The sequence below is a fragment of the Harpia harpyja genome, chromosome 1 (assembly GCF_026419915.1).
Source record: "Harpia harpyja isolate bHarHar1 chromosome 1, bHarHar1 primary haplotype, whole genome shotgun sequence".
Classification (NCBI taxonomy): Eukaryota; Metazoa; Chordata; class Aves; order Accipitriformes; family Accipitridae; genus Harpia; species Harpia harpyja.
Window position 1 is genome coordinate 6,486,114 of NC_068940.1, and position 17,525 is coordinate 6,503,638.

Here is a 17,525-nt window from a genome sequence, read left to right on the forward strand (position 1 = left end):
TTGGCAATTATTTGAAGAAGAGAAAATGACGGGCCTATAGAAGAGCCTGAAACCGAGCCCGCAATGAACCTTTGGGGTATTTCAGGTTCTAAGCACGTCGGCAGCACGAGCTGAACAAAAAGCTTTGCAACGTTGCCCGAGCTCTCCTTGCAACACAATACTACGTTGTCCGGGGCAAGCGTAAGAACACTCCTCCTGCAGACAGATGATCTTGGCAGAAGTACCTTTTTAATGGCCGTATTTCACTTACAAGACAAACATATCACTTAAAACTCCTACTCCTTTTTCATTTTTTCCCCACTATTTCCCCAGATTACACGCATCTGAGTTTCCAGCAACGTGAACCTCAGGCTGAACGCTTGGTCGTTCCCCATTAAAAACAACAGTACTTCTAAGAGCGACGGGTGAAAAAACCCCGTATCTGCGTTAAAAAAAAAAAGTAACAAAAAATCCTTAAAACTGTTTTCGGTTGTGAAACTCCACCTCCCCTCTGCCTGGGACGGTTGCCGGCACCTCGGCCCTGCGGGTCTGAGAGAAGTTAAGGCTGCTGACCAGAAGCCCGCTGAGGGGAACTACTCTTACCTGCGACCGGTCGGCGCCTACTCGGTTGAACCGAGCTGCCGGGGCGGGGCGGGGGGGGGAACAGTGCACCCCTACCAGCCCCACGCCCCTTCGCCCCCCGCCGAGCCGCCGGTGGGTTCGAGCCCCGTACCCCGCTGCCGCCGGGGCCGCCAAGGCTTTGACCGCTCTGCCGGACCGGCGCTGCCGTGAGCGGAGGGCCGGAGGGAGGGGAAGACCCCCGGGAGGGGACGCGCAGGATGTTTTTCACTTCCCGTCACAAACGCGACGCCGCAGGGCGGGGGGGGGGGGGTGTGGGTGTATGGGGGGTGGCGGCTCCCTCAGTTTCCGTTATAACGGACCGCCCCCGCTGGCAGACTTGGCCGCTTGATCCCCCCCCCTCCATCCCCCTTCCCGACGGGGAGACGGCAGGTGAAGCGAACGGCGAACATCCCCACTTCCCGCTCCCCCCCCCCCCCGCCCGTTGGCGGTGGACCCGCCCCGCCGAGCGCCCTCTACGGCCCGGCGGCCGGCGTGGGCGGGGCGGGGCGGCGGCCGGCGCGGAGCGGGAGCAGCGGGTGGCGGCGGCGGCGGCGCGCGCAGGTGCGCGCGGGCCGGGGGCGCGTGTCGGCGGTCGGCGGCGGCGGCGGCGGCGGCGGCGGCGGCGGCGGGGGGGGGGGGGCGGCGGCTATGCAGCATGGCCGAGCCGCCCGGCGCCCCGCACCGCACCACCGGTTCCACCTTGCTGCACCCGTTGAGCGGGTTGCTGGGTATCCCGCTGGATCAGGTAAGGCTGCGTGTCGTGCCGGGTCGTTGCCGTACCGGGTCGGGGGTCTCCCGGTGCTGGGAGGGGGAGGCTCGACTGGTAGAGGGGAGCAGCCCGCGGCCGTCACGCCTTGTATCTGGTAAAGGGGACAGCGCGGGGACGCGGTCCCCCGTGGAAGAGCTTGGGGTAGGGAGGCGTTTGGGTGGGGGGGGAGGCGGACGGCGGAGCGAGGTGGGCTCGGGTTCGAGCCGGCCCGGTCGCCGTTCCCGAGAGAAAGCCCCGTTATCTTTCCCGGCAACGCCTGGCGCTTTTCGTTCTCTTGCAAGAAGTCGCGGCTGCGGGATGCTGCGAGTCGCGGCGCTGAGCTAACTGCGGCAAAGTTTGAACGGCAGGAATAGTTGGGGTGCTTGCCCACGCGTGACCCGCCGCGGGGGAGGGCGGGTGCAGCGCGTTTTGTGAGAAATCCTTACGCGCTCGGGCGCTGCTCCCGTGGCCGTGGATCTGCAGAAGGGAGGCACAGAGGGCTCCTTCAGCCTCGTACGAGTGCCTGGTGGAATCGCGAAGCGGGTGCATGGGAGATACGTGGAACACCCACGCACGCGTACGAGAAAGCAGGCTTACGGGCGAGCAAGTTTGTATAAAATGCTTAACAGTGTAATATATATTTTTGGCTGCGGTGTCGCCTGGTTGTTTATAGGCTCCTAGTCAAGCTGACCCCTAACAGGCAGAAAACGTTGCTCCCCCCCCAACCACCGCCGCTTTTTATCGTCTCTCGAGCCTGCGTGCACCTGCCGCTTTCCTGCGTTCTTCCAGCAATGAGGAAGTTTGGTCTGAAAGTTTGCGCTGACCAGAAAAAGTCTCCACCAAACTACTAGAACGCTGAGCTGTGCTCTGAGAAACCAGGGCAGCAGAGACGTGCTGGTAACAATCAACAGAAGATTGAGATTTATTTGCGCTCTTCTGTTTGCTGAGTGGCTGGAGCTATGTGTCATTTTTTACTACTGTTTGTTTTTGAAGTTGAGTAAGAGAAATATATCATTTTATAGATTAAACCCCTACGTCTAACCGTGCCAGTTTTTCCTTTTAACAGAAAATGGGTTTTGATGCAAAAAAGAGATCTGTTGCTCAACGCTAAAGCAGTCAAACAATCAAGGCCTATAATTATCTATAAGCTATTAATTTAGGAGAAGGCACATGAATGGTGATAGCTTCTTTTTTGAGGTAATCCGCGCCATGATTGATGAATACGGGAACACCAAAGGAACCAGGAATAGCAAACGTTTACTGTTCCAGCTTCTTTGCAACACCATGGTGTATGTACGGTGTTAGGCTGACTGAGTCACTGAACAATGAAGACTTGCCAGACTCTAGTTTTTCTTTCGAAGCTTTCAAAAACTTGTCCTTCCATTCAGCCAAGGTGACCCAAAGACGATGTTGTCCACAGAGAAAATTCTCCCCGTGCCCTTCTGGGCCTGAGGATGCTTCGCTGCATCTGGTTACGTGCTGTGCTTGTCCCAGGGCTGCGGTCTCACGGGTGCTGATGATGGGCACTTGTGTGCCTGATGGTTTGCATCTTGAGCCCACACCAGTAAGCGGGGGGGCACGCACCCTGGGGTTACCAGTGTGGCTGGGCTGCGTGAGTGCGTGTGCAGGCATAGGTGCCGTCCCTGCAAATGACCCCGCTGGCTCCAGCGGCACGGAGCAGTGATGGGTCAGGAGGAACCCCCCTTGCTGGGGTTCATCGCAGAACTGCAGCACAGCTGTGCTGAAATGCAGCTTTCCTCACCCGAAAATCACACACGCACCCCCTTCCCCCCCCCCGCCCCCACAATCCTGTTTAATTGTTCCTGTGAGATTATGCTATCAATTATTTAAAAAAGTCTCCCCCACCTGTCTTGCCCCACTGCAATGTGCTGGGCCATACCAAGCATCAGGGATTTCTGCTGCCCTGAAGTAGGAAATAAGCAGATCACCACGTAGAAGCGTTGTGCCATCACCGTCCCCTCAAATGACATATGAGTTTCAACTCTGACCTGCAGTGCTAATGCCCTCGGAAGCAAAATAAAAACGCTTTCACAGAGCTCTTTTGCCGGCTGGGTTGGTTACCTTCCTCATTAGAAGGAGAGAGGGCTTTTGCTGAGGGGGAAAAGTTCACTCATTCCTCTGCACAGAAGGGAGTTCTGCATATGAAAGCCTACTTTGCTAGGTGTGAACCCCACGTGTAGCAGGGACCGGTTTTACACGAGTCCCTTACTGCAACGCTCACGAGCTCTCTGTGCCTTCCACTCGGTGGCTGGGCTGCAACAGGGGAGGTAATCTCGGGTTTGTCACTGTGTGTCAGCATCGTTGTGCTCAGCCTGTTGGATGGTGACAGCCTAAATCTCCCTCCGGTCCGTGTGGCTGGCGGTTCCCCATGGCTGGCCCTGAGCCTTCAAAAATGCCAAGAAGCGCCCAGAGAGCGAGAGCCAAAGTCGTGCAGGTGAGGTTTAGCCCCTCCGAGTCCCTGCGGTACCCGAAAGCTGTGTGCGTCTGCCTCTACGTTAAGCACGCAGAGGAGTTGTCCCTTCTTTTACAGAGATGGTTTTCCGTGTGGTCTGTGCTGTGAGAGAGATTTCAGTCTATGAGAAAGACCAGAAAAAAAACCAGTTGAGCTGAAGGTCTGAAAAATGAAAAGTCGTAATCGTTGCCCTTTCATAGCAGGGGCAGAAAAGCTGTAGTAATGGTAGGTGGAAAATGTTTTGTCATCTAATAAGCAGCTGTTGTATCACTCACTATGGGAAGCGTGGATGAATATGAAAATGTCATTTTTCACATTGGTTCTTTTATTAATCTTAAAAAATTACAACTTAGGTTTAAAACCAGCACAGAATTACAAGGGGTGCGATTCCTAGCTGTGCTGTGTACCTGGCAGACTTCCATGTTTTATTCAGTAGCCAGTGTACAGCATGAGAACATAGTGATGTTTTCTGCATTAGATGCTAAAATAATCCTGATGTCTCAGTGTGTATTTGCATGTCTCTTTAATGGATGATTTATCTTTGAATTTAGCATTGAAATATTATTTTTTAAGAAGTGCTATATTCAGTAACAAGATTAATGAGCTTGAAAGAGGATGAAAAGACTCTGTGTTCAATTCATCCTCATATCCCAGGAAAGCAGACTTTGAAGTTTAGCTGACTTATGTTCTAAAAATATCTAGCTAGGTCAATGATATACCTCCAGCAGCATTTGGGAAAGAGTTTGGGGTGTTTTTTTCCTTATCACATGTGCCCCAAATCACTGATTCTGGAACATCATCCCTCCAGTATGCTTATACAGTAACTTTTGGCAAAGGATATACTTTTTTTGTCGTTTATGCCCTAAATCACCAATTTTGGGACGTTGTCCTCTACCATAAATCAGTGAGCTATGGGAAGTTAAACATTAAAATTTTAATAGTGTAGTTTCTGCAAACAAAGTGCATGTGTGTATAAATACAGTGAAGAAATAAATATACTGTTTAAAGGTATATTAAAAGTCAGTTTAATGGCATTGTTTATCTATATGTAGTTTTACTGTGCCTTCCTAAGCTCTAGGCATCTCTAGAAGTAATTCAGATTCAAAGGGTTAAGCCATACGATTAGAAGGTTTCACTTCTCAAGGTTATTTTGCAGTACCCTTGATATCCCAGGTTACCTATTGCCTTAGAAGTAGCAGCCCAAATGCAAATCTTCAACCGCCATACAACAAACCTTACATTTTAACAGGCCTTACCCTGACCTGTGTCAGACAGCACCAAGTTTGTTGACTGTGTTCTGTGTTCAAGGAGACTCTTCCCCAAAAATGTATGGGAATCTTCTTATGTTTATATCAGAGCGCTTGTAACTTCAGTGTTTTCATTGATGAGGCCAATCCCCAAAGGGGAAAAAAATGTGCATTTAAACTTAATTTTGGATGCTTTGGCTGCTGGTTGTGCACCTTACTTTTCGTTTTAATCCTTTCATTGGAGCTGGTCTGCATATTTATGTTTTGGCAGCAGTTTAAATGAAAAACTAACTCTGGGGTGGGACTGTGGAACATGCCTCTGAATCTTGGGATAGTTGAAGTATTAGAGATGTCTTCCCACCATTCCTTGAGTTGGAATAGCTCTCTGCCCAAAGCATGGTGATGAATTAGTTTAAAAAGGAGAAAGAAGAAAAAAGCAGATGTATATTTTTTCCTTTTACAAAAATCAATATGAATTCCGATCCCAAATCAGGGGTTGCTTTGTTAAATTTCACATTTTTCAGCTCTTTTGCTGTCCAACTTCAGTTTTACTTCTACGCTTTCTGGTTTGGCTAGTCAGCAAATGTGTTAGTCCCAAGCCTCTTTGCGTGACTTTTTGGGCAATGAAAAGCCAAATAAAAAATTAGCTTTCTAGGAACTCAACAGACTTAGGCTGGGAACTTTGAGGTTCCTTTAATGGTTGTCAGTACAGGCATTAGAAGATGTAATGCTAAGGAAAAAACATAATTTGTTACAGATTGAATCGAGATAACTGAAGGTGGAAGTTCACTGAAGACGTAAGTGGGGTTAGTGTCTGATTTTTACGTGAAAAAAAGCTACTCTAAGGCAACAGCAACAACTGTCCATGTTTGGTATGAACTATGCTACATTTTAATTTCCTAATGCCAGTCATTTTGCAATTGAAAATTCTGTGTTTTCAATTTGAATCGCAGCAGTACTTGTCAGATTTAATGCCTGTCTGACACCATCAATGGCAAAAAATAAAGCTGTGTAACTTTCAGTTATTTGAGAAACAGTAAGCAGAAATGAAATTTGAAATCAACATCTTAAAACACAGGTATAGGGAGGTATTACTTAGGTTGCCAAAACCAACTTTAATTTTGATATTTTTCTGACTTTCCAGTGCCCAGGTTTCGTAAAACTATTGTCCTTAAAAGAAATCATTAGCTTTTTACTACAGTGCCATGGAAGACAGCACTTGGTTTGAAGACCAGAGGCATAGGCCTCCTGACCCTATTTTGGGTCCCCAGTTAAACAGGTGCCTGAAGCCGGGCAGTTCATAGTGCTCGTGGGCTACATGGCTTTTCTGTGCTTTTATTGCAAATGCACTCTCTAACTTGTTGCACCCACTTGTGTAGGACCCAAGATTCTGTATGTTCCTGAGACAGTCCTGAGTCAGAGGTATAGTACTTTCCAAAGATTAAGGCTGTCTCCAAAGCATTTCTTTCTGTTCAGGTCAGCTATTACTAACAATTGCAGTAATATACATTTTCGTCTGCATTGGAAACACGTGCTGCCTTTTTCAACGTGTTCTCCCTCAGTTTGGCACTGCAGTCATGAACCTCATGGCTGATGTCTTGATACTATGGGTGTAAATATTTCCACATCCCTCATGCCTTGAAAACAAGGTCTGTCCTATTAAGTTTTTCATTTGGCAAGGGACAAAAGTGCAACTGGAAACAGCCGCTTGCAATTTTCCTCCTTTTAAGCATTTTCCTTCTCATTTGTGTTAAACGAGATCTGGAAAAATAAACATTGAAGGGCTGCATAAAGTTTCCTGAAACCTTCTCTGCACATTAATCACACCAACGCTGATTTAATGGTGCTCTGCACCTATTTTGAGACAATATAAAGTAGTGATGAAGACTCTTGGGCTCCAGCCTAGGGGTCTAGGCACCGAGCACAGAGCTGGCTCTGTGCTTTCAGGGGAGCCCCGATGCTTAGAATTTACTGCGCGTTAGCCAGCCTGGCACGGTATTTAATACCCTGGCTGCTCCTTGGCTTCTGTTACTGTTCACGAGAATGGGCAGCGCTCGAGGTAGACTTGCCAAACTGCAAGTGGTACTGGTAATGCCTGGGCAGGGGAGGCTGCAGCACTGGGCTTGGCATCAGTGCAGAGGTGAAGCCAACCTTTTGTACTTGTCCAAAACCGAGTAAAAAGTCTGATGTCAATGGGCCGTGCTTCTTTCTGGGGTGGAAAAATCCCTCTGTATGTGACCTAGTAGTTACAGGTAACCTTGAGGGTACCAAACCTCATCTCCTGGATGCTCAGGTAGTCTAGTGAGGGTACTTAAGGAGAGCTTCCAGGAACTCAGGCTTGCTCTTAAAAGTACAGCCTGATGCATAAATTTCTCCTCTCCTTTACTAACAGTGGGAGTGTTTATGTTAACATGTAGTTTGAATCAGGAGTGTGCTTTGGGAAGGAATCTCTTGACTGTCCCCACTTAGCAGGCTTTGTACGTGAAGTGGCCCCGGAGCACCTACACAGGGTTGCTTTCTGAGAACGTGAAGCTGAAGGATGCGTCCCAGGAGCCTGCAGTCCTTCAGCTGCTAAAGGGCACGCAGCCCGCAGCACCAGAGCTCAGCTCCTCTGAAGTGAGACCCTCCAGACAATGAGCCACGCGAATGTGGGGTCCTCATCCTCGGCTGTTTTGCTCTTCAGACCCACTTCTGCTGCACCGCAGCACTTGCTAAGATGGGCGTAGTGGAAATCTCTGACCTTCGTTTGGTGGTTTCTTCAGAGCATAGCGCTGGTCAGGCTTGTTTGGTCACTTCTGACAAGGTGGAATCCAGCCCGTTCTGCACGGAGCTCAGCTGGGTCAGCCTGTCCTGCCTCTGCCAACGGGGAGAAAAATGGCCAAGGGGAAACCTTTCGGGTTGCCAGAGCAAGGTGAGATTTGATCGTTCTCCCTTCTTATGATCTTGATTGGAAATGTTTGCTTTCGCCAGTCCTTTTCTCCCTGGCTTAAGGCATTTTAAACAGTGTTTGCAAAATTGTAGGTGAGCACCGAAGCAAAAACAAAAGCACAAGCAATAGTTTCTGATATTAATGGTTTTTTTAGAACTTTTTTGGGGGGGCTACTTACAGTATGTTGCATCCTTAATGGAGTTGGGTGGGAAATAATTTTTCTACTGTGTTTTGGGCTTCCCTCATGATAAGAAAATTTCAGGCCTAAAAAAAAAAAAAAAACCCAAAACAAAAAACCTCAATAATGTGAGGAAAAAACCTTGTAAACATATTTTTGAATCAAATGAATGGAAACTCAAATTCCCAAAGAGTTTATTCTCAATCATTCCTCTAAGTTTTTTCTAAAATACCTGAATGAAAATAGTTTTTAAATCAAAATTCAAAATATGAACTAGACAGCTTTACCAGCTTGGATTTTTTTTTTTTTTTTTAACAGGAAATGGTAGTAATTACTCTGAAGACTATTAAGAAAGTTAGTCAATCAGTCTATAGCATGACTGATGCCATGCTATCTGGTCTTAGACAAAACAAATGCTAAATATTAGAACAATTCTTCATTCTTGGTTTCCCTCTTTCTGGATGCTTTGTCCAGGTGGGATTTGAGGACTCTGAGCATTTACCTGGTGTTCCTGGGTGATTGGGTGGCTGGATAATGGGAATTTTGCCTGTCCCCTCATGTGACACACGGCAGCATAGTAGGTGGGATGCTATCTGAAAGCATGTCAGCTACCCATGTAGATGACTTATGCAAAGGGCAGGTAGACCTGAGTGTGTGTAAGTCCCAGACAAAAAAGTGGCAATCCTATGGAATAGAAACTTTAAAAATTATTGGTCAGTGTCAGATTATATTCTGTGGTTTTCAAGTTCAGTGAGTGCGTCAGGCTAGGCATGTCTGGGAGGGAAAAAGGAGGCAAGAAAATACTCCTTTAGATCAGTCTTCCGGATGGTGTGCAGAATACTAAAAATCTAAATAACAATTTCAGGCCAAGAAAGAAACTTTAGCTGCTGGCTGTTATGCACAGGGTGAGCGTTTGCTTCTACTACAGGCCCTGGTCTTGTGACAAAAGCTCTAATTGGAGTTGAGCAATTTCTTCGTTTGTCGTTTCTTGTTCAAGTGCAGTTTGGCACTGGTATGCAGGTAGGGCAGGAATGGGGAAGGCAAAATGACAAGGCAAATAAAGAAACATCTGAGGATCCCCCGCTCCCAACATTTCTCAAATAGCTGCCATGGTTTTTTCATGTTCATGTGTCAGTTTTATTTCAATTTTTTTTTTTAAAGGACCACTGAGTCAAAGATTTAATTATTAACTCTTACACCTAGCTTAAATGACATTATAAACTGGTGAAAGTAGTTTTTTTCCTGTTATCGGTGCAAGGGAGTGTTAAAGAGTAGTACAGTATTGACTTTCTTTATCTCACATGTGCACACACAGAGGGCAGGTTCAAATCACTGACTCCTACAGTTTGCACTGAGTATTTATACCAGCAAATTCCAGCTGGTAGAGCAATGATTCACCCATTTGAGAGAGAGTTTTAGAATTACTTTGTTCACTCACAAGTGGAGTTTAAGTTATCTTACATTTATACTTCTTATGTGGCAGGGTTTCTCAGGATGTTTTTGCCAACTATGCTGTATTGAAGGTGAAAAACAAGTGTAGATGAATGGTTTGGAGACAGTGACTGGGAAGTTAAAGGACTTACTTTTTGAATTAAATCCAGTTTTTGATGGCAGTGTTACACATCCACGGTGAGTTGTAGGCATGGTTCGCACCCACAGCTGTTTATGCCTTTGTGTGTATGTTTGTGTTCATGCTAATTCTCTTGAGGCAAAAAATTGTGGTCTGTGGTTGCCACAGCAATGATAACACTGCACTCAGTGTATGGGTGGATTTTGCCTATTTTATACAAGTATGTTGAAAGCGTAGGCATATTGCTGTGGTACATTGTGAAATATGATAGACTCTTGAGACAGGAAACATTGTTTGGTTTTTATTCAGAGAATGTAACTTTAATTTTGTGTTACCTTTATTGCTACTTCTGTGCTAGGGCGCTAGTTCCCAATTGCAAATGTAACATTGCAGGGAGGAAAATGGGCTCAGCAGTTTGGAAAAAGAAAGTTTGGAAGATGTTCTGCTGATGCTAACCAGTAAATAAAATGAGGGTTAGAACAAAGAATGGCCCACAGCAGAGGGAAATGGGTGACATAATTATGTTTCTGTCCCATTGTAGTTGCTCTTGTCAATCAAAAGATGACTGTAGCTGTTCTTTGCCATGAAACCAGAATGAAAATATGAACAAGGTAAAAGAGAAAAAAATTACAGGGTAGACTTCTTTTCTTAAACATGCAAAAGCAAAGTGAGGGAACTGGGTTGTTTGCTTTAGGAATGTGGCTGTTCAAAGGGATCATGGTGAAAGTATACGTGAACAGCATAAATGAAATGGATCTAGGACTTCTTCCCTTCTGTCTCCCAGTGTTTCTCCATGTGAAGAGAAAAATGTGACAACGTTGGAAGGCTGCAGATTTAACAGTGATTAAAATGAAGGTCTTTTTCATGCAGTCCGGAACTGGACTATGAAACCCATTTCAACAGGAGGCTGCTGAGCCCAAAAACTTGGCCAGAGCCAGTGTGGACTTGGATGTTTGCATGAAAAACATGTGTACCTAAGTAAGATACTTAGTAGCTTAAAAGGGAAACCTTTTGGAAGTAAGTATTCTTTTGCTGGCTCCTTTCCCTCAGCGGGCACTGGTTTCTGGCAGCTCTGCCTCTGGTGTTGCTGATGCTTTTGGGATCCCGTGCCGCTGCTGGCAGTCCCCAGCGCGGCGGCTCCCATTATGGGTGAGTGGGTCTGCTGGAGTCGTCATCCCCTCCCAGGGATTGCCTCGATGCTGGATTTATTACTTGAGTTCCTTCACATGGTGATACCGGAGGAAGCAGCAGATCTCTGTAGGGAAGGTCAACCAACGCCCAGGAGAAGTCACTTCTCCAACTTCCCGCTTTCAGGGAGCCCAAGCTACAGCTGTCCTTCTGTTGGTTGATGTAGAAAGTAACTGGCCCCTTATGTGCTTTACAATGTATTTCCCTCTTGGTTATCCTCTTGTCTCTTCTGATTTTTAACTCTTGCGGGGTTTTTTTGTCCATATGCTGAGCATTTCCTCTCTGTTCAGTTCATGCTGCGTATCTTCAATGCTGTATTTGGGGTTTTTGTCATCTGCATATTCTCTTTGAAGAGGCTACACCAGCAGGTGCGTGGTGTAGTCTGCCTTCATCCTTTGATAGGGTTCTGACATCCTGATCAGTAGTCTGTTATCTGACTGTTTATCAATCATACATTTTACGTGCTCCATTACCTCAGTTGCCTAACTATCTCCGTCAGGCTTCCTGTTTTTTTGGCCTGGATAGAGCTGAGTCAGGGATTAAATAATTATTAGGAGAAAACTGATTCCATATGTGCCTCCTCTTTTTCCTTTTTCTCTGACACTTCAGTTTTTGAGCATAATCACTAATAAGGGCAACGTACCAGAACAGTTTAGAAGACCCTAAACAGCAGGTGTGCCTCGGTTTCCCATGTCTAGGATCGGGTCTTTGCAATTCCTTGGACTATTTCTGCCTGTGAGACGGTGGCCTCATTTATGTGCTGGCAGGTGGAACTACTGGCTTGTGCCCTGGAGAAGCTTTGAGCAGTCAGGGGGGACCCAGGTCCCTGGTCATCCCTTTCCCAGCCTCCTTTCCCTCGTCCCGTATAAAGTACGTGCTGCTCATCGCTCGGGTGCCTTCCAGCGTCAGGGAAGCTGAAATGCTACCGCACTCTGCACTTTAGTGCTATAGTAACAGTGGGAAAACTCCATGTGCATTTTGAGATATCTTAAGTTTGCTAAAAATCAAACCTGAAAGGCTTTCTCCAAGTCCATCTGAGGTAGCCAGATGTTAGTGGTATAAAACCTTGCGATAGAAAGAGAGATGGAAACAAATTTTGCAAGTCAGCTGTGCAGATCATGCGATGTCCTAGTTCTTTTAAAGCATGTTTTTTTAGGCTTTATGTGTAAAGGGCTTGTTTGAAAGGGAAGTTATAATTATTTATGCAACTTAAAGGATTGTTGAATTCCTTTTCCCTGGCTGTGTTTAAGTTCATGGGGTATTTCGAGAAGAGCTCGCTTGGAGTTTCTGGAATTTTGTTGCTGTACTTTGTTTCTTGGACAGCAAGTTGCCTGTCACTGCATGGTAGGAGCATCACTGTAATCGTTCTAAAATGTAAGAGCATTCTTTTCTTTTTTTCCAAACTGTTAAAGGGGAAAAAAAGAGACTTATTCCTGTTGCCTAATCATTGCTGTCCTTTGTAAAGGAAAGCAAGTTAAGTTTCTGCTATTGCTGACTCATAAGCATGGCAAGAATACGCCTGGGGAAAAATACAATACTATGGTTAAGTAATACAAATGTGGGTGGGTTTCTTTTCCTCCTGATATGGCAGTTATCTGTGGAAAATATCAGTGTTATAACCCAAAGTTCTGCTGTACTGTATGCAAATAGAAGTATGGTACTCTAGTGGGGGTTATACAAAGAAGGCAGCATGTTTTTAATGAGGCAAGGAAATGAAATATTTTTTCCTCAAATATAGTATAGTGCAAGTGAAATTAATTTATAGCAAAATCCAAGTATCTCTTCTTTTTTTTATTGTTTACTTTACATTTCTTTATGCTTATTCACCAACTGACACTTGCTCATGCTGTGCGTTTTCCTGTTAGTTTTTGTTTTGATTTGGTTGCTAAGTTTGAAAACTAGGAAATCTTTTTTGTTTGTTTGTTTTTGTTTTTTTGAGGGGGTAACCCCTGGAATTCATTCAGAGCATGATTTCTTTGAAAGGTACTAATGATTTCCAGATATTTTAGTTTAGTGACAGTTGAGATGTTTGACTTGTGTCGAGTCCTGACTGCTTGTCATCTCCAAGTTACTTGTTTTCAATAGTGTCTGAAGTTGAGTGCCTAAAATTAGACATGCTCCAAAGTTCGGCTTCCAGAGATATTTGCTGTAGATGTAAGGTGCTTGTAACACAGGCATAACTAAACAGCTGGGGCTGCATTCTTGTTTTCTTGCATGGTTCAAGATCCAAAATAAATGAGTGTGCAGTAAGCGTGCTGCAAATTCTGAACAGAAATAAGGAAGGAAAAAACAGCTACAACAGGATACTGTCACTGCACACGTTTTATTGGTGGGTTTTCTTCCTGCCACAATTCTGAAGGGATTAAAAATAAGTCTACAGCCCACATGAATGAAGGTTAGATAAACATCTCTTATATTAAACAACACAGAGCAATAATTTTACTTTTAAACTGTAGAACAATAGAGAAGAGCACTGTGAAATCTCATGATTGTGAAAGCGAGTATCTGAAGTTGGCAGTTACGGAGGCTTGCTAATTCTACACTGTCACTGTTAGAGCAAAAGAATGAAACGGAGATAATTGTGCTTGAATTGAAAAAAAACCCCATACCCAGCTCTTTGGAAATAGGCTAAAAAATGAAGAAAAAAGCTATCTAGAAAATTTGCTTGCCAGCAGAATCAAGGGCTGTGGTGGAAATGGGGGACTCTGCAAGCAACTGCAGAATATAAAGTTTTCATTGTTTATGGAAACAAAGAGACTGAGTTACTAACTGTTACATTTGCAAAGATAATTGCCAAAATATAAACTGATTTTCCCAGTCAAATAAATGGCTCTGACTAAAGTTTACTACTAAAAAAGGTGGTTCTCCATATATTCCTTGTGCCATGTTGCTTCTTGTTCTCTTGTGAAAATACTCTCAATTGTGCATCTGTACAGGTTGAGCTGACTGAAAATTAACTCTAAAAGAACCCCTTCAATCTGGGCAGATTCACTGCAGATTTTCCTTGGCCCTTACTGATGGCTTCCCAAAATCTGTGTGTATCCTCTTCTGCATGGGAGGGAGTTCCATGTTGAAAGGTAGCTGGGAATATTTTCTGCACCTCTTTTAGCAAATTCTGTGGCTCTGCAGTGTGGGAAAGGGTACGGTGGCACCCTGAGATCTGTGCCCCTTATTTTGCTAGGTTGGAGCATGGGCAGAACACAGATCATCACCTCTCCATGTTGATGTATGCTGAAGTGATGTTTTTAAGCTCAACTGAAAGCATTTTCTGTGTTGTTCACAAGGGGTTTTTGTCCCTTCTTCTGCAAGTGCTGTTACTGGGTGTTTCGGAGATGCAAAACTGCTTAGGTGAGGAAGAGGACAGGAAGAACTGAGGTTTGCAGCACCTGCTTGTGGAAGTAGGAAACCGGGTGCGCTTGGCTACACCCATCACATGGGAGCATTGTCACCCTAAAACTCTTCCACATGTATCTGGCAGTAGATATACTAGTAATTTTTTTTCAGAAGTGTCTCCTGATTGGTGGTACTTTTTTTTTTTTTTATCCCCCCCCAGCTCTATTTCAGGCACTTGAAGTGGGCTTAGTTTATTGCAGAATACCAGCTTCTGCAATATGATACCATTTTACAGTGTCTTTAAGTGGTAAACCAAAAAGTGGAGCACCAGGAACTGTGGGTCATTTTTGAAAATTTCATTTCTTACAACTAAATGAAAGTCCAGTTTCACAGTCCAGAGATTTCTTTTTGCTTCCGTTAAAGTTAACACGTGTAGTATGGCTACTGTTCATCTTTGTAAGTCTGCAGTGTACATTTCTACATCTAAATTTACTCATCTAGATTACTTTCATAGTAGAAGTACCTGTTTTAGACTTGTGTTTTAGGATTAGACAAATTGCAACCTAGAATTGCCTTTTTTCCCCTTTGACAATAAAAGAAATTTAGATGGACTAGCTCGGGTATCAACATCAGTGTTAGGACAGATAAATTCTACCCCTTCCTCTAGCAAATTTGCATAAATTTTTAAAGCAAGTCCTAATATGCTAATTTTTACAGTGTCCTTATTTTAAGTTACTATGAGGATGATTGAGCATTTAAATACAGGATATTGCAGATTTTCAATATGTAAGGGCCTAATAAATTCTTATATAATACCGTTGTGATGTCTGAAAGGTTTAGTCTTTGATCAAGCCACTTAATTGCAAGAATAACGTACCTAAATTTAACGCAGTGCTGACAGTTTCTACAGTGGGAAAAAAAAGCCCAACTTTCTTTTGGTTTAGAATAACTTGTGAAGTTGGCACTTTTTTTCCCTTACTGATGTTTGTTTCTTTCTGTTGTGTGCACTTACTGGGATATCACTGGGATAATGTGAACAAAACTGCTCTGTTTGTATTGGTGTGTGTTTTTAAAGACACTGACACATTTTTCTGTAGAAAAGGAACTGAAAATAGAATTGCACCGACATTGCAACAGCAATAATGGGGCAAGTTATTTTAGATGTGCCAGTTCCTATTCTAGTGAAGGATTGCACTTTAAGCCTACTGTTTTATTTTTAAGTTGGTGAATAAGTGTGGGTACAAGGCTTTTAACTGGCCTGAAAGTTAAGCCTGTTTCTGAATTGGGACTTTAGATACATTGCTACAAGGATCCTGCCATTCCTACATTCACGCAACTCCCGTGGGTATTTGAGGAATATAATTTACATTGAAGCCACAGAAAGATGTGCCAGCAGGGTGGCTGGTTATATACACGTGTCTATTGTCTGCCTTCTTTGCATTTTGAATAAATCAGCTATGTACTTATGTCAGTTACACAGACAAAGTGAAAAGGTGCTTGATTTGCTGTGCTGTGTTCTAAATTTTTAAAAACTAAACCTTTAAATCTGGGGGGGGAATGCAAATCTGTGTTGATGCTACTCTTAGCACGGCTACTTTGAAGTTATTTACTGAAAAATGCAAAAGTAGAAACCGGACTGAAATCTCTGGAGCAATTAGTGCTTGAGGCTGGTGAACTTGAGCTGTATCATGCCTGACGAAACCTGTCTCGGTCCTGCTTCTTTTTTGTTGCTAAGCCACTGTCTGTGGTGGATGAGGTGACAGTGTTGGAGAGCAGGGGCTAGGCAAGGCTCTTGAGAGGTTGTGTGAAAATAATTGTTTGGGGTTTGGGAGCACTCAGGTCTGAAAAGACCAGTTGGGAACCATATCTATTATCCAAGAATTCATCTCTGAGAAAAAGGTGGGTAACTGGTGTACGTAGCTAATGGATCTGAAAAGGATCCAAGCTCCAGTTAGGTGCCTGAGCCCTACAGGTGGCAAGGAAAGGGGGAAGCAGTGCTGTGGTATCCCTGCCATGGGGGGTCCGAGAGCTCTAGGGACTTTCAGAGGAGGCTTGGCAGGCACTCTAGTCTCTGCTTTGTTGTATTTCACTCTCCCCAAGTCATTGTTTTCCTTGTTTCTGTTCCTTTTCACTTCAACATCTGTCTCGTAACTTTACATACACTTAAATTGGGTCTTCTGAGAAGAGCTGGAATGATGGAGTAACGTGATGGTAAGGTCAGTCTGTTCCCTCTGTATCAGTTTAATTCTACGCATAAGCAAGGAGGGCAGGTGGTACCAGATGCCATCTTTCCTATGAGAAGTACAAGATCCCAGTGACTTCCTACTTCCCGTGGAAGCCTTTGGAAAAGCAAGCCTGGTAGTCCTGGTGTTTTGGGGTTTTTTTGCTGTCAAAATTCCCATTTGATTAATGGCATTTCACTCACCTTTTTCTCATTAAAATATCCTCTATACTGTGACCTGCTGGCTGTAGTTCTGCTTTTAGACATGTCTGCCGTACTATACCATGTGATACTGTACCTGCACAGAGGTATGTCAAGTTATTCTTTTTAAAGTACTCTTTTGGGGTTAAAGTTACTGTAATTAATGTGCTACCTCACTGCTGAGTAGTCTGAAGAAATGAGGCAGCTCTCCTAACAACCTGAAGTCATTCTGGTTAAAAAAAAAACCAAAAACCCACAGGAATGACTAAAGGCTCCAGCTTGTTTGATTTTACTGCTGCTTCTGTTACAGGTCGGAATTAGTGCTGGCTATCTCAGGTACAAGGGAGTTTCATCATGCTATGTTTTGGCATTACTCACTAAGAGAACAGCAATTACTGAGTTGCAGGTAGTGGCAGAACATCGCTGCACATAGATGATCACTACTTAAACATCTGTTCAACATACAGAGTCATTACAGTTCAATGTAAGAACTGTTGACAGTAAGCTAAAGCTGTATTTGGATCAGGTCCACACGTTAAATTTATTGGCCACTGAAGGTAAATATATGGGTATGTGACTTAGCATTATGATGTAGATTTGACTTCTCAAGTTTACTTTTGACTTAAATGTGTTTCTTTTAAAATTTCTGATGACTCAGGGTTTAATCTGTTCTATGGCTATATTTGTGTGTCCTGCTAGTGATTATTCTGCTAGTGGCTTCATAGAGGTAATCCAGAAAGAACATCTGTTTCAAGTTTATAGTCTAAATCATGGAAGGATATTTGACCCTGTAAGTAGGGAAACAGCAGAATTTACCCAGGAAAACAGCACAACAGG

General features: G+C 44.4%; 1 protein-coding gene across 6 annotated transcripts in view; it reads left to right on the forward strand.

The window, feature by feature from the left end:
- Positions 1–1,223: 1,223 nt before the first annotated feature.
- MBOAT1 (membrane bound O-acyltransferase domain containing 1) overlaps positions 1,224–17,525 on the forward strand; it is a 58,653-nt gene continuing 42,351 nt past the window's right edge. For 5 of the 6 annotated variants that reach the window (XR_008237969.1, XR_008237978.1, XM_052805862.1 and 2 more), the window contains exon 1: positions 1,224–1,345. Coding sequence is in view for 4 of the 6 variants with exons in the window: in XM_052805862.1 (XP_052661822.1) it covers positions 1,256–1,345 (90 nt within the window). In the remaining 2 variants the exon portion in view is untranslated. Of the gene's footprint in view, positions 1,346–3,733; positions 3,804–17,525 lie in introns of those variants that run through there. The other variant, XM_052805953.1, reaches the window with a different exon arrangement.